The following is a 14,126-nucleotide window of genomic DNA, read 5'->3' as shown; positions in this document are numbered from 1 at the left end:
ACATCGATATCAAGTTCCTTGTTGTGAAAGAAAGAGTACAAAGTGGACAGATTTCGATAGCACACATAGGCACAAACTCCATGATTGCAGATCCTTTTACAAAGGGTTTACCACCCAATGTCTTCTATGAGCATATCACTCATATGGGTGTTATTCAGTTTGGTGAAATCTAGATCTAGTGGGAGTTTGTACTATATATATGTTTTTTTATATATGTTTGATTATGTTAAAGAAACATATGTATTTGGAGATTATCTGATCAGATATAAAGTTCAATGTTTACTTCATTACACTTTATATAACTTAAGTTAAAGTTTTGATCTCACTTTGGTTATAAGGAGGACCAGTTGAAAATTGACATGAATAGATCACCTTGCATGTAATTTTCATGCCACATATTCATAATTGATCTATGTCATTTAATTATATTGATGTACGTGACCATTGATGGTTTAGTTGTGAAAGATACAACGAAGACTACATTGATCCTATGTCTATATAATTAATGGACGAGATTGTTAAGGAAACCCTACAGCTATGATGACAAAAGTTATGAGCTCATTAAGGTTAACATTTATAAGTTTACACATATGGTCCAGTGGGAGATTGTTAGAATTTTGGGATCATAATTGTAATTATAAATGTTTAATGTCATCAAATTAAATAAGTCATAATTTAATGTGATCAAATTATGATTAAGTAATATGACTTAAGGGTTTAATTGTTATGAATAATTAATGTGGATACCATGTGCAATTTCTAATTTGTTGAGAGGCCAAATTAGAAATAAGCAACTTAGGCTTCTAGAAATAAGGGTTATGGTCCCAGTTTGCAGATTACGCATTTGTTTTGTTTCCTCATCGACAAAACTCTCTGGATACTAAGGAAGATCTGCAAATTGAAGATCTTACCCAAATCGACTGCATACTATGGATTCTGGTACGCTTCCGTAATTTTCTGTCTATCTAGTTTATAATTTCTTAAGAATTTGAATAGAATGCATAAGTTTTGTGTTGATATTTCTCAACCCAATTTATTCTATCAAAAATCAGCCTTTTAGGGCACCTTTGAGATTTTGGAACTAAAGTCGACGGAATTGGAGTCGACGAAGCAAGAGCTGTTGGAGTCGACGAAGGGAGGAGATGGGAGGGGATGAGAAGTCAATGGAAGGAAGAAATCCGAACCGGGAGAAAAGCCGACGGAATGTCAAAGTTGTTCTGAAAAGGAAGAAAGAATTAAAAATTTCATCCAAAATAAAGAGAGATTTTATTTTTTTCAATTGCCGTTTAACTAGTGGGACAATAAAATAGAAAGATATTAGGACAAAAATCTGAACTCTACGCCAACTATCTCCATGGTCGTGTAGCGGATGCACAGAAGGGGCGCGCAGCATACCAGGGCTCTGGTAATAATAACAAAAGATTAATATTTCATATATAATCAATCCTATTTTATATAACATTCGTATTTTGCTTTCGAATTAATTTATTTTGCCCCGTTTAAACGGCGGCGGGAACGGTTAAAATTTTGAATCACCACAAAATTATATATAAAACCCCCACGTTTTCCAGTATTCTCCATTAAGCAAAGCATGGAGAGTACCGTGGAATCCTATTCCTACCCCGGTTCCCCTCGCTCCTCCTCGTCGCCACCGCAGGCCGGAGGCGAAAGCGGCAGGAAGAGGAGGGCGGTGGCGAAGGGCATGCAGAAGACCTTCTCCAAGACCTCGATGCTGGTCAATTTCCTCCCCACCGGCACCCTCCTCACCTTCGAGCTCCTCCTCCCCTCGGCCTCCGGCGACGGATCGTGCTCCCTGGTGAGCACGCGCATGATCCAACTCCTTCTCGGCCTCTGCGCGCTCTCATGCTTCTTCTTCCACTTCACCGACAGCTTCCGCGGCCCCGACGGGAAAGTCTACTACGGCTTCGTCACGCCGCGCGGCCTCGCCGTGTTCAAGTCCGGCCTCGGGGTGGAGGTGCCCAAGGAGGAACGGTACCGGATGGGGTTCGTCGACCTGGTGCACGCGCTGATGGCGGTGATGGTGTTCGCGTCCATCGCGCTGTCGGACCACCGAGTCACCAACTGCCTCCTCCCGCAGCAAGCTAAGGAGATGGACGAGGTCATGGAGACCTTCCCGTTGATGGTCGGCGTAGTCTGCAGCACCCTCTTCCTCGTCTTCCCCAACACGCGCTACGGCATCGGGTGCATGACCACTTGACTGAAGCATTTCCTCGAACACCTACCGAACAGCAAAATAAATGCTCCGCCGCTTCTTCTTCTTCTATTTCTTTCCCCTGTTTTTTTGGCTTCTCGATCAACTAACTCTGGATGCATTTTTTACCTTTTTGTCCTTCTCTTTTTTAAAAATTTCATTTGGGAGTTCGAAAATGTAGCAGCAATTCGTTTTATTTACGAACAACGACGAGCCGTCCGTGTTTCGTTCTTCGCGGTCGATCGTTTAAATGAACGCTTGATGTTCGCCCGCCCTTTCTTCCTATGCGGGCGCCCGTGGGACGAGTGAGTCTACCGATAACGATATGTGCCAGGACGCGGCGAGGGCCAACCGCATAGAGCGATCGCTGAGGAGATGGAGGGCTTTAAATTTTCCTCTCCATTTCTCCAAAGCGAGGCTTCAATCGCATTCTTGTTCCTCTTCGATCCGATACATTTCTGTTTGATCGATCGGATCGGGGGTTAGGCGCGAGGCGTTCCGATCGCGAGTCCTTCTGGGGATCCCAGATCCAATCTTCGCCTTGAACCCGTGAGTCGACGGTGTTTTCTTTTGCTGCGGAGTTTTTTTTTTTTTTCTTTTTGTTTTGCGTCGTTGATTTGTTGAAGAAAAATGGAATTTAGCGGCGTTCTGGTATCTTGGATTTTCAGAGCTGGGATTCTTGGGAGAGAATGGTTTTAGTGCGATTTGATTGCTCCAACGATGCGGATTTCTAGAGGTTTTGCTTGTTATGGAACTATCCTTTCTCGGATTTTGTTGAAGACGATGGCTTTTGTTTTTTTTCGTTTTGCTGATGTTTGTGATTCACACCATCGCATGATTTGTTAGTTCTCTTAGAAACCAGAAAGGATAATAACAACAAAGTACTTGCCTGTTTTGTGGTCTAGAAAATATCGGAAGAGAACTCTCCAAGAACTGGCTGCGAGTTATGGTAATCCAGAGATTTTATGCCCCATTAGTATCTTGTTAACTTTGTGCTGTTTCACTGGAAGATTTGGCTTATCCACGGCAGTGATATTTTCCTTTTAAATGTTTTTACTCTTGTCTGATTTTCTTTGAACTAATGTACCTTTTTCTGTTTGGACCTTTTGTTTCGTTTTGCTTATAAAAACCAATCGAAGCTGATTTTCCAAGCGGAATTTGGGCCAGTGCTTGTGCAGGTAACCAATTCCTTGAGGCATCACGATGGCCATAAGGTCAAATTCAGGTGATGGAAGGACCAGGAGCTCAGTGTCCATTGTTTTCATAGTGGGTCTCTGCTGTTTTTTCTATGTTTTGGGTGCATGGCAGAGAAGCGGTTTTGGGAAGGGTGACAGTATCGCGCTACAGATTACTGAGCAGACAAAGTGCGCTAGCTCAGCCAATCTAAATTTTGAAACTCACCATGGAGGCAGCTTGACTGATTTTGACAATAATGAAGCTAAATCATTCGAGCCATGTGATGACAGTTATACTGATTACACACCATGCCAGGATCAGAGGCGAGCGATGACCTTTCCAAGAGAGAGCATGATCTACCGAGAGAGGCATTGCCCGCCTGATGAGGATAAGCTATATTGTCTTATTCCAGCACCAAAGGGTTATGTGACACCTTTCCCATGGCCTAAGAGTCGCGACTATGTTCCCTTTGCTAATGTACCTTACAAGAGCTTGACAGTTGAGAAAGCTGTTCAGAACTGGGTTCAGTATGAGGGCAGTGTGTTCAGGTTTCCTGGTGGAGGGACACAGTTCCCTCAAGGTGCAGATACATATATCGATCAACTTGCATCTGTTATTCCAATTAATAATGGAACTGTTAGAACTGCGTTGGATACTGGTTGTGGGGTATGCACTGCCTAGCTTTAAAATTGCCTATTAATACTAGTCCAATTTCAATTTAATAAGTAAAACTTTTGCACCCTGAGATATTTTGAACACCAGTTGATTCTGTAAAATTGCTTACTTGTAGGTTGCTAGTTGGGGTGCATATTTGTTGAAAAGAAATGTGTTAGCCATGTCATTTGCACCAAGGGACTCTCATGAGGCACAGGTACAGTTTGCCCTAGAACGAGGTGTTCCTGCTGTCATTGGTGTACTGGGATCAATTAAGCTTCCATATCCATCAAGAGCCTTTGATATGGCTCACTGTTCAAGGTGTTTGATTCCATGGGGTGCAAATGGTGAGAGCCAATCACATGATTTCTTCATTTTCACATGTTATATGCACTGTCTGTTTATGGTAAATCATGGCACATCCAATGATTCTCCCACCATCCATTATTCACTTTTTTTTTCTTGTGTGTGTGTGTGTGTGTTCTCTTCCCAGATGGACTTTATATGATGGAAGTGGATAGGGTTCTCAGGCCTGGTGGTTATTGGGTCCTTTCAGGGCCTCCAATTAACTGGAACAATAACTATGTAGCATGGGATCGGACCAAAGAGGATCTTGAGGAGGAACAAAGGAAGATTGAGGACACTGCTGAACTTCTTTGTTGGGAAAAGGTCGCCGAGAGAGCTGAATTTGCTGTTTGGAGGAAGAGAATAAATGCCGAATCCTGCCCTGGAAGGCAACCTGAAATTCAAACAAATATGTGCAAAACAAACTCTGATGATGTTTGGTAAGTTATATTCCTTTTATCAACCGTGCAAGTTGCAACAAATGTTGTTTTGTCAATGCTTGTTTACTGCAGCTGTTCTGGCAACTGATTTGTTTTCAGTTGTCTGAAGCACTTTGAGTAGTGAATAATATAACTTAACATTTGCGTGTAAATTATTTATCATTCCTAAAGTCTATCACATGTGATAATTTCAGGTACAAGATGATGGAAACATGCATAACCCCCTATCCTGAGGTTAGTGATTCTGAAGAGTTTGCTGGTGGGGAATTGAAGCCCTTTCCTGAAAGGTTAACTGCTATTCCACCTAGAATAGCTTCTGGCTCTCTAGCTGGATTCTCAATCAATTCATATCAAGAAGACAACAGAAAGTGGCAAAAGCATGTTAATGCTTATAAGAAAATCAACAAGTTGCTTGACAGTGGAAGGTATCGGAATGTTATGGATATGAATGCAGGTTTGGGTAGCTTTGCAGCTTCAATAGACTCTCCAAAGCTATGGGTGATGAATGTTGTTCCCACGATTGCGGATATATTGACATTAGGTGTTATCTATGAGCGAGGTTTAATTGGCATGTACCATGACTGGTATGTAAATATTCAGCACTATTTAATTATGATCTATTCTTTGTACTAATGTGAACATAAACTTGCTCTATTAATATATGATCTATTCTTAATTTAACATGAGCGTGCTACAATAGTAATATATGATTGCGCATCACAAATAATTGGGGCAAAAACTGCTTGATGATGATGATGATAATCCATGAGTTACCTTTTCCTTCTTGGTACAGGTGTGAAGCTTTTTCGACTTATCCAAGGACATATGATCTTATCCATGCCAATGGTGTTTTCAGCTTATACCATGAGAAGTAAGTTCATATATACTTTTGATCCACTGTTCATATATCTAAGGGCAAACCATGCACTTGAATTATCAATGAACTGATGTCATTATTTGCTCATTTTCATCTCACCTCTTTTGGCATTACAAACAGGTGCAAAATGGAAGATATTCTTCTGGAGATGGACAGAATCTTGAGGCCTGAAGGTGCCGTCATATTCCGTGATCATGTTGACGTCCTGATAAAGGTGAAAAAGATGGTCGGTGGCATGAGATGGAGCACTCAGCTGGTCAACCATGAAGATGGTCCTTTCGTTCCTGAGAAGATCTTGGTTGCTGTAAAGCAGTATTGGGTTGGAGGAAACAAAGGCAACACAGAAGAATGAGTTTATGAGACAGACATGTATAGAGAACTGGTAATTACAGGACCTTGCGCAGGAAATAGCTTCTCGAATGAGGAAATTGGGATTTCAATTTCCAGAGCCAACTTCTTTTTTTTCTCTAGAATCTTTTTGATTCCCTAGGGGTTTTAGCTTTTCTTGTTCATCGATTTTCTTTCATCACACTGATGTTTTCTTTTCCCTCAGAGATGAATGTGTTGGTTCTAATGTTTTCAGCCACTTGGGTTTTTTTTTTTTTAAAGAGAAGTGGTCCAAATTTTGATTCGAGGGGTTTTAATCTGTATCTTTAATTATTCACTTGCTAATGACTAGAAATAAGTTAAAAGGATTAGAAGACTTTGATTTAATTTTATAAAAAAAATTGCAAAGCTCTAATCTCGATTGATACGCGAGAAAATACTTCGATAAAAATCAAAATCTAGTACATTTTCCAAAAACGGTGCGGTATCGAGTTGGATTCTGTGGGCCGATCGAATAGGCTCATGATGGGTCGGATCTGGCTGTGATCCAACACCCGTGATGACCGTTCATCTTCACGCGCGGTGACAGTTACCTCCATTGTCTGTCGTGTTGGATCTCTTCTGCTTCCGCCAGGTGGAAATATAGCGTCCTGGATCTCTTCTGCTTCCGAGTAATCCGCTTTGTAGTTTACTAACCTCCTCCCCCCTCTCTCTCTCTGTCTCTCTCTCGACTCGGTGCACTGTTAGGGTATTTGGTCTCGAGAGGTTCGGCGACTGGGGAGATGGTGGCGGACAAGGGGAAGAGGTCGAAGGTGGAGGAGGAGGCCCCGTATCACATCGATGGCGAGCTTGTGCTCTCCATTGAAAAGCTTCAGGAGATCCAAGACGAGATCGAGAAGGTATCCCATTTCTAATGCCGTCGGAATTGACTCGGTGTGTTTTGTGTGCCTGCCCGATTGCGTATGAGTAAATGCGCTGATAAAATTGCTCTTGTGCTTAACTTTGAGGTATCGATAAGGATCCCTGCAGATATTCGGAATGCTGGTGGTTGATCGACGTAGCCCTAATCCTTTGGCGGAAGATATCGACTTTTTTTTTTTTGATCTCTTATTCTTGCAACTTTACTATTCTCTGTTTAGTGTTCGCTTACTGAGTCAAACCTTTTTGTTTAATTGTTTTTATCTTGTATAGGTTAATGAGGAAGCAAGCGACAAAGTTTTAGAGATCGAACAAAAATACAACGAGATACGCAGGCCAATCTACAGAAGGAGAAATGAGATTATTCAATCTATTCCAGATTTTTGGTTAACTGCAGTATGCTGTGTTCTTTTCTTCTTTTTTTTAAAAAAAAAAAAACAAACCTTAGCCAATTTTGGATTAATTTGGTCAAATTGTTCTTTACATGCAGTTTCTTAGCCATCCAGTAATTTCTGATCTTGTAACTGAGGAAGACCAAAAGGTATGATCTTTACACTCAGTGCTATTGTTCATGAACATATTCAAACTCGACTTTGGATTTGCTGGCAATTCAAGTGCACTTTATTAAGTTCAGAATTCAATCCACTCAATGTTGTTTCTATTTTTTGTTTTCTGTTGCCATTCATTGTTTATAACCTTCTTAATGATGCTTAACGAGTTATGTAGCATTCTTCAGATCTTAAAGTACTTGGTGTCCTTAGATGTGGAAGATTTTAAAGATGTGAAGTCTGGCTACTCTATTACCTTTGTGAGTTTTATATTTTCTTCATGTGTTATCGATGCACTTGTTAGTCTTTAGCATTTTGATTTTGTTTTTCCTGTATGCGTAGAATTTCTCTCCAAACCCTTACTTCGAAGATACATGTTTGACAAAGACATATTCCTTTGATGAGGGAACAACTAACATAAATGGCACTACAATAAAGTGGAAGGAGGGAATGGCAAGAATTTTATAGTTTCATTTTTTTATTTCATCATTCATTCGATTAGGTGTCTTGTTGCATCTTACTTCTTTTTTTTCCTTCAATTTTGTTTACAGAATATTGCAAACGGCGTTTCTCATGAAAAGGAAGGGGGTAAGAGACCCTTAGTCGAAGAAAGGTTTGTAATTTGTGTCTTCCTATCTTGTATTAAAGACCATTCTGAAACAGCAATGTGCGACAATTATAAGCCAAATAATTTAGAATTCAAATTTGTGACTGGTCCTGTTGTCCTAATTTTAGCAAGCATTAACCAATATTCTATGGTAGTTGGCAGGTTTTTTGTTTTGTTGCTTTGCCTTTTGTCTATTGCGAATTACGAAAGTATAGAAGTGCATAGCTTGTATAGAAACTTCTGAAGTCACAAAGATGATGGCACGTCTAGACAAATTAGCAATTACTTATAGGATCACTATGTAACTTAAACATGCCCTAAGGCATAGCCGAGTTGGTTATCACATGACAAGTTTGCAAAATTGAGCAAGGGTCGAATCCCGGCAAAGACCGAGGAATTACCCTCCCATGTGATGGCTAGCTTCGGTTTTCTGATGTGTACTCCCTCCCAATGGTGTGGGGCAGTCGTGGGGGGTTGTTTCACCTTTTGGCAGGTTTGCAGAATTGCAGAACTATGTAACTTAAACATATGATATATGAGATTAGTCATTGTTCACTTGTTCTGTGATCCTATCAATTTCTAGCTTGATTTGTAATTTCTATAAGCTTTCTTCACTTGTGATTGCTATCGTCTTTTATTTCCTGCTGCAGTTTCTTTTCCTGGTTCAATGAGACTCAACCGAAAAATCTTGCAGAAGGATTCTCAGATGAGGTAAGTTTTCTGAAGCTGTAATAAGAGTATTTGTATATTTTTGATTCTCCCTGCTATTTGTTAATGGTCATACCTTCCCTCTTACTCCGGGAATGATCGTTGATTATAACCTATTTGCACGCAGGTGGCTGAGATGTTAAAGGAAGATTTATGGCCGAATCCATTGAAGTACTTCAACAATGTGCGTTGTTTTCTAATTGTTTTATTTCACATCATTTTAATAAATTATCGGTATACAATGTGACTGTGTGATCTAATATCGATAGTAAAAATGTCAACGTGTTTTTTGGCCTTTTGCCTTGTTCAGGAGATCGACGAGGAGGATTTTGATGGAGAGGAGGAAGATGAGCAGGTACTTCTGTGAACCATGAACTATTGCCATGTTTGATGTTAATTCTTCATCAGACCTTGCGTGAATTTGGTCACGGCGCCATGATTGTCTAACTATGCCCGTCTACATTAAATTTTCATATGCTATCACTGCATTTTAGTTAATCGTTACGGTTTAGATGGAACCTGTGATGCATTTGAACATACCTTGCACAGACTAGAATGTAAATTTTCATCTCTTAATCTTAGAATAGATACTGCTTCTTTACCCCCAACTTGCCATTGATTCATTTGGCAGAAAGGAACCGAACACGACGATGAAGATGAGTCGGGAGATGAAGACGGCGAAGGAGACGACAACTAAATAGCCGCCAAAGCATTCTGAGAACAACTTTGCATGAATGGCATTATCAACTCTGGATGAACAAGAACGTTTTTTTTTTGTTTGTTTGTTTTTTGCAGGCCTCGAAGTAGTATTAACTAACTGCAGGTTCATGGTCTGTTTGCTTTCTTCCTTTGTAGAGCATTTTGTTTACTGCTATTAATCTTAATGCAAGTTTATGGCATCAAATATTTCTTCCCTGGATCATATCTTCTTCTCCTATTTCTGTGTTGTCTTTTTTGGCCGCAGGTTCCATCAGTATCATTATATGATGAAAACTCAAATTTCTCAATAATATTTTCCCTCGAAATTGAAAAAAAATAAAATGAAATGAAAGATTTTTAGTTTTCAAACACAGAGCTTTCATTTTATATATATATATGATGAATCCAAAATTGTAAAGTTCATTTCTCAAGAATGAATTCTTGAATCTCTATTCCGGTATGACGAGCGCCGCCCTGCTCTCTAATCACCACCTCGTCTCCGACTTTTAGCGATGTTACCGGGATTGAGCTCCGGTTTTCTGCAGTCAAAGAAATCCAACGATGGAGAAAAAGAAGTAGAACTGGGAAGATTTGCTGAACAATAAATCTGATGGAAGAACCTTGGAGAGGGCAGACGAATCCGACAGTTTCTGCATTCTGTAGGAAGATGCTGTAAGTCTCACTTCCAGAGTGCTCCTGCAAACAAATTCAGATATTTCATGCAAAATATAAGGTAAAAAAGAAGATTGTTCAGATATCTTTTAGCCAGCCACAATTAAGATTGATAGTCGATCTTAGTTTTGATATCTTTTAGACACCATGATAGTAGCGATGGTGAACTTAAACTAAAAGATAGGCTAAGCCAGAAACCTGTTTTGCCTCCACCAGGATAAGTGGCCTTGACTCTATCTTGATGCGGCCCACAATCAACGTCCTTTGCTGACCTTTTCGGTCGACTACAATAACCTCTTTGCCTGCCTGCAACTCGGAGAGATAGCAAGTTCTTCCTCCTGGAATTGCGACATAGGCATGTACTGGGCCCTGCTTATCAAGGAAAATAATGAGTGTTCTGTCTGAAGAGAGATTAAATTTTCAGTAGACAGACCACAAACTAAAAAGATCTTGTAACAATCACTTTATGAGAGCTACTTCCATGTCCAGGATTAGAGAAGGAAATACCGACACAAAAAGAAGAATTCAGAAGAACAAAGATTAAGCTCTAGTAGCAGTATATACTGTGATAATAGTAGCCTGTAAATTTTGATACTAACAGCATTGACTCGGAAAGGTCTGCTAGCAATGTAATTTGTTTCGAGGCACTCTGAGTGAACCAAAAATAGTCCTCTGGCAAAGGATCCAACCTGCAAAATGAGACGTATCAGTTAAACCACAATTTTAGATGCATCTCAAAAACCCAGAAAATGGTGTTTTGAGGCACATGGAGACAAACTCCTGAAGAGAAAAAGTAAAGACGGACCAGAAGGCCTTCACCAGGTTGCATGAGACTGCAAAGGTCCACGCAAACACGATCACCCATGCCAACTACTTCTATGCGAGTTATTGTAGCCTTAGTCAAGTCTAGCATAGTTCTGACTTCATTTCTTCGGTCAAAATACTCCTGGAGATACTAATCTAAGTGAGTAGTCAATATAGAATATAGGTTAATGCTATTTGAGAAATTAAAATACAGTCAGTATATGCTTGGTCTGCAACAGTATACACAAAGTTATGTGGCAGAGGTAATAACAAATTTTAGGTGGTATATCTCTCTTCTAAATTATCTTTAAAGAAAGTATGCAATATAGACGAACCAAGTGCCATTTGCTTTGACCATTAGTTTTCAATTAATCAGAGGTTGTCCCTTCGAGACATATATATATCAATTATCAACGAGCAGTGCAGACATCTTAGCTCGAGGTGATGGAGCTAGATAGAATAGAAAGGGAGTAGATGCCTGCTTCAGCAATAAATGACAGACCAACATAAACAATTTATTGAGTTAAACATGAAAGGGCTAAACTAACTTTAATATTTTCTTTCTATTGTATAATGCTCATAGGAACCAGCAAGGCTGCAAATGACTGATGAAAAGGAAATAAAAAACAAATAAATAAACAAACAAACAGCTACACAGAAAAGCTAGCATTAGTCATTGGATTATTTTTACAAATAAGAAAATTACACAAGGCATTGTAGGAGAGAAAAGGTATTTGTTTTACATATTGTGATTCAATAAATGTATTTAGACTATTGGTTTCTTGCAAAGGCATGAATATTTTTGGTTACCTAGGTGTATTAAAGATGTCATACTCGACAGTGGGATGAGATAAGGACTGTCTACTCTTGTGCAAAGCAATCAAGTAGCTTCATACAAATTCTATGCCAGTCTTTTACAAATAAAGCAATAACAACAAACAATCTATGAAGCTCAACTTAGTTCAACAATCATCATCTGTTGAAGTTACACCTAATTACTCATAAAAGTTATATTTTCATTTTATCTTTCCTAGCGACTCCTTATATCCATCTAATATTCCCACCTTCTGCTGCATATTTTTTGTACTAATAAGGTTATATAATGTATATTCAAAAATAAACAAATAAATCACATTTATTTGTCTTAAGTAGACCTTCAACTGATTCATCTTCTCTAGTTATTAAATTTATTGATTTTTTTTAGCACATCTATATCATCTTAATCTACTTTTCTGTCATTTGTTTTCTCTTACAGATATCCATTTACTTGAGTAAGGGTGAAATTTTCCTTGGAAATATATATATATATATAGACACCCATGACTGCATGAGTCTAAAGTGTATATCCCATGAGGTACCTTTAGTTTCAGGACTTCTTTCATGTCTTCAACCTTCAGAACAACTCCATCAAGACCTTGCTCCAAGACCTAATTAGGTATCAAATGTTTTTAATTCACCATCAAACTCCAAAGTGACAAATAAAAAGATAAATAACAACACTTAGGACCTCCTGTTTTACTTTCTTTTCTAAACTTGCTCTTGGATATTATATTGTGAAATTACCTCAAGAAACACTTGTGCCTCAGTGGAAGTACTTGAAACTGCCAAAACAGTCTTATCACACCCTTGGAATGCTGCAACAATGTTCTCTGCAGGTATAACCTTTCCCAATACATAACACTTATTAAAAATCACGCATGTACAGATGGGGATGAAGAAAAATGTCCTGATGGAATCCATATATACAATCAGTTATGTAGATTCTGAAAATGATGCATATACCTTTCCATTTTATAGACTCGATTGAAAAATAAGTCAACATCAATTCTAAAGATGAGAGAGCTGGACACCTGCCATTCATTCTGGAAAGTTATGACAATATTCTCTGCCTCTGTATTTGGCTGAAGGACCTCCAACTCTTGTGGAGATGAAACTTCACAGAGAGAAGCAATCTTTCTGCTTTGTTCATCAAGGAGATCTTTGCCATGAATAAAAATTGGTGTTATCAAGGCAATAGCTGCACAAAGATTAAAGAAAGGTAGAAGAACTCAATCTAAAGTCATTCAGTAAATGTGGTTGCATAACTATTTGAAATCAAAGAAACAGGACGCATCTAGAGCAGTCAATTATAGTAACCATGCCCTGCTACAAATTGGAGATAAACCCTAACAGAAGGGAGAATAGCCGTTTAATGGATTACATGACCACTCGTTGGCAAGCTCGGTGGATCGTGGTTCCAATCGAAAGATGAAGGTATTCCACCCTCTCTCAACAGCAGCCGTCATCACATGCCTGCTCTCAGTCCATATCCAAACAAGCTTCGACGCCTTATTCCTATCCGCAGCCGCAGATCGGGACATCGCGACGCAGGTACTGACTGGAAACCCGCCTGCATTAAGAAAAACCAACCTAAGCAGTTGAAACTCGAGACGAAAACACAGCAGAAAGTAAATTTAGTTCGGAGAACAAAAGGTGATCTTTCTTAATCATAGCGCTGGGAGACAATCTCGGGAGAGAGGCTCAGCGGCTATGCCTCTTACGGGGGGCAGCGGCGACGCCGAAAATTTGGTGATCGTGGTCGTGCAGGACGACGATGAAATCGCCATGTCCGTCCTGCCTTAAAATCCCGAGCTTTATCCCTACCTTCCAACCCCAATTAATCAATTTATTTGCTGGCTTGGGAATGGGGATGAGCTAGGGGTATAAACGAATCGAATCAAGCCGAATATGCTGAAAAATTTAAGGCTCGAATTCGGCTCGAAATAGGTATATTCGAGTTCGAGCTCGATTCGAAGCTCGAAAAAATTAAAATGTTTGGTTCGAGTTCGGTTCGAATTAGAGTTCGGGTTCGAGTTCGGCTCGAAATATTCGAACATGTTCGCGAACTATTCGAATTATTACTCGAAAATAAGTTCGAAAGACTCGAAATTTATTTATTTAATATATATTTAACTTGTATTAATAAATATTAAGGCTTGTGAGCGGCTCGCGAGCGGCTCGAACAATATAATTTGGGCTCGAGTTCGGCTCGAAAAAAAGTTCGAACATATTCGAGTTCGGCTCGAATTCGATAAATTCGAATACGAATCGAATATTTTTCGAGCCGGCTCGAAAAGCTCGCGAGCCGGCTCGATTCGTT

The 14,126-nt window shown here is 39.5% G+C and overlaps 4 protein-coding genes across 7 annotated transcripts; 3 read left to right on the top strand and 1 right to left on the bottom strand.

Annotated features, from left to right (window-relative positions):
* The first annotated feature begins 1,591 nt into the window (after positions 1 to 1,591).
* LOC122023127 (protein DMP8-like) lies at positions 1,592 to 2,257 on the top strand. The gene has a single exon (XM_042581216.1). It carries the CDS (start codon positions 1,592 to 1,594, stop codon positions 2,216 to 2,218), a length of 627 nt encoding a protein of 208 aa, XP_042437150.1. The 3' UTR covers positions 2,219 to 2,257.
* Positions 2,258 to 2,624: 367 nt separating this feature from the next.
* Positions 2,625 to 6,290, top strand: LOC122022513 (probable methyltransferase PMT2). The gene is made up of 7 exons (XM_042580533.1): positions 2,625 to 2,761; positions 3,380 to 4,054; positions 4,179 to 4,389; positions 4,536 to 4,827; positions 5,022 to 5,411; positions 5,621 to 5,698; positions 5,825 to 6,290. The coding sequence occupies exons 2-7, from the start codon at positions 3,416 to 3,418 to the stop codon at positions 6,054 to 6,056; spliced, it is 1,842 nt and encodes a 613-aa protein (XP_042436467.1). The 5' UTR covers positions 2,625 to 2,761; positions 3,380 to 3,415; the 3' UTR covers positions 6,057 to 6,290.
* Positions 6,291 to 6,687: 397 nt separating this feature from the next.
* Positions 6,688 to 9,734, top strand: LOC122022515 (NAP1-related protein 2-like). 2 transcript variants are annotated; one of them, XM_042580537.1, is made up of 10 exons: positions 6,695 to 6,930; positions 7,223 to 7,345; positions 7,440 to 7,490; positions 7,686 to 7,757; positions 7,840 to 7,950; positions 8,049 to 8,110; positions 8,755 to 8,815; positions 8,940 to 8,996; positions 9,123 to 9,167; positions 9,444 to 9,734. In XM_042580537.1, exons 1-10 carry the CDS (start codon positions 6,814 to 6,816, stop codon positions 9,507 to 9,509), a joined length of 765 nt encoding a protein of 254 aa, XP_042436471.1. In that variant the 5' UTR covers positions 6,695 to 6,813; the 3' UTR covers positions 9,510 to 9,734. The 2 variants fall into 2 exon arrangements, 1 of the variants encoding a protein (XP_042436471.1); XR_006122994.1 differs by lacking the exon at positions 9,444 to 9,734 and having other exon boundaries at positions 6,688 to 6,930; positions 8,049 to 8,815.
* A 103-nt stretch (positions 9,735 to 9,837) lies between these two features.
* On the bottom strand, positions 9,838 to 13,660 carry LOC122022514 (3-dehydroquinate synthase homolog). Of its 3 annotated transcripts, none has more exons than XM_042580534.1 (10): positions 13,521 to 13,660; positions 13,188 to 13,376; positions 12,838 to 13,004; positions 12,551 to 12,649; positions 12,346 to 12,414; positions 10,989 to 11,129; positions 10,783 to 10,872; positions 10,382 to 10,552; positions 10,132 to 10,207; positions 9,838 to 10,050 (listed from the first exon to the last, which is right to left on the bottom strand). In XM_042580534.1, the coding sequence occupies exons 1-10, from the start codon at positions 13,591 to 13,593 to the stop codon at positions 9,932 to 9,934; spliced, it is 1,194 nt and encodes a 397-aa protein (XP_042436468.1). In that variant the 5' UTR covers positions 13,594 to 13,660; the 3' UTR covers positions 9,838 to 9,931. The 3 variants fall into 3 exon arrangements, with proteins under 3 accessions (XP_042436468.1, XP_042436469.1, XP_042436470.1); XM_042580535.1 differs by having other exon boundaries at positions 13,470 to 13,643; XM_042580536.1 differs by having other exon boundaries at positions 13,528 to 13,643.
* Positions 13,661 to 14,126: the final 466 nt, after the last annotated feature.

Source organism: Zingiber officinale, chromosome 9B, assembly GCF_018446385.1.
Source record: "Zingiber officinale cultivar Zhangliang chromosome 9B, Zo_v1.1, whole genome shotgun sequence".
In the NCBI taxonomy this organism is placed as follows: Eukaryota; Viridiplantae; Streptophyta; class Magnoliopsida; order Zingiberales; family Zingiberaceae; genus Zingiber; species Zingiber officinale.
This window is presented reverse-complemented; position numbering and strand designations above follow the sequence as displayed.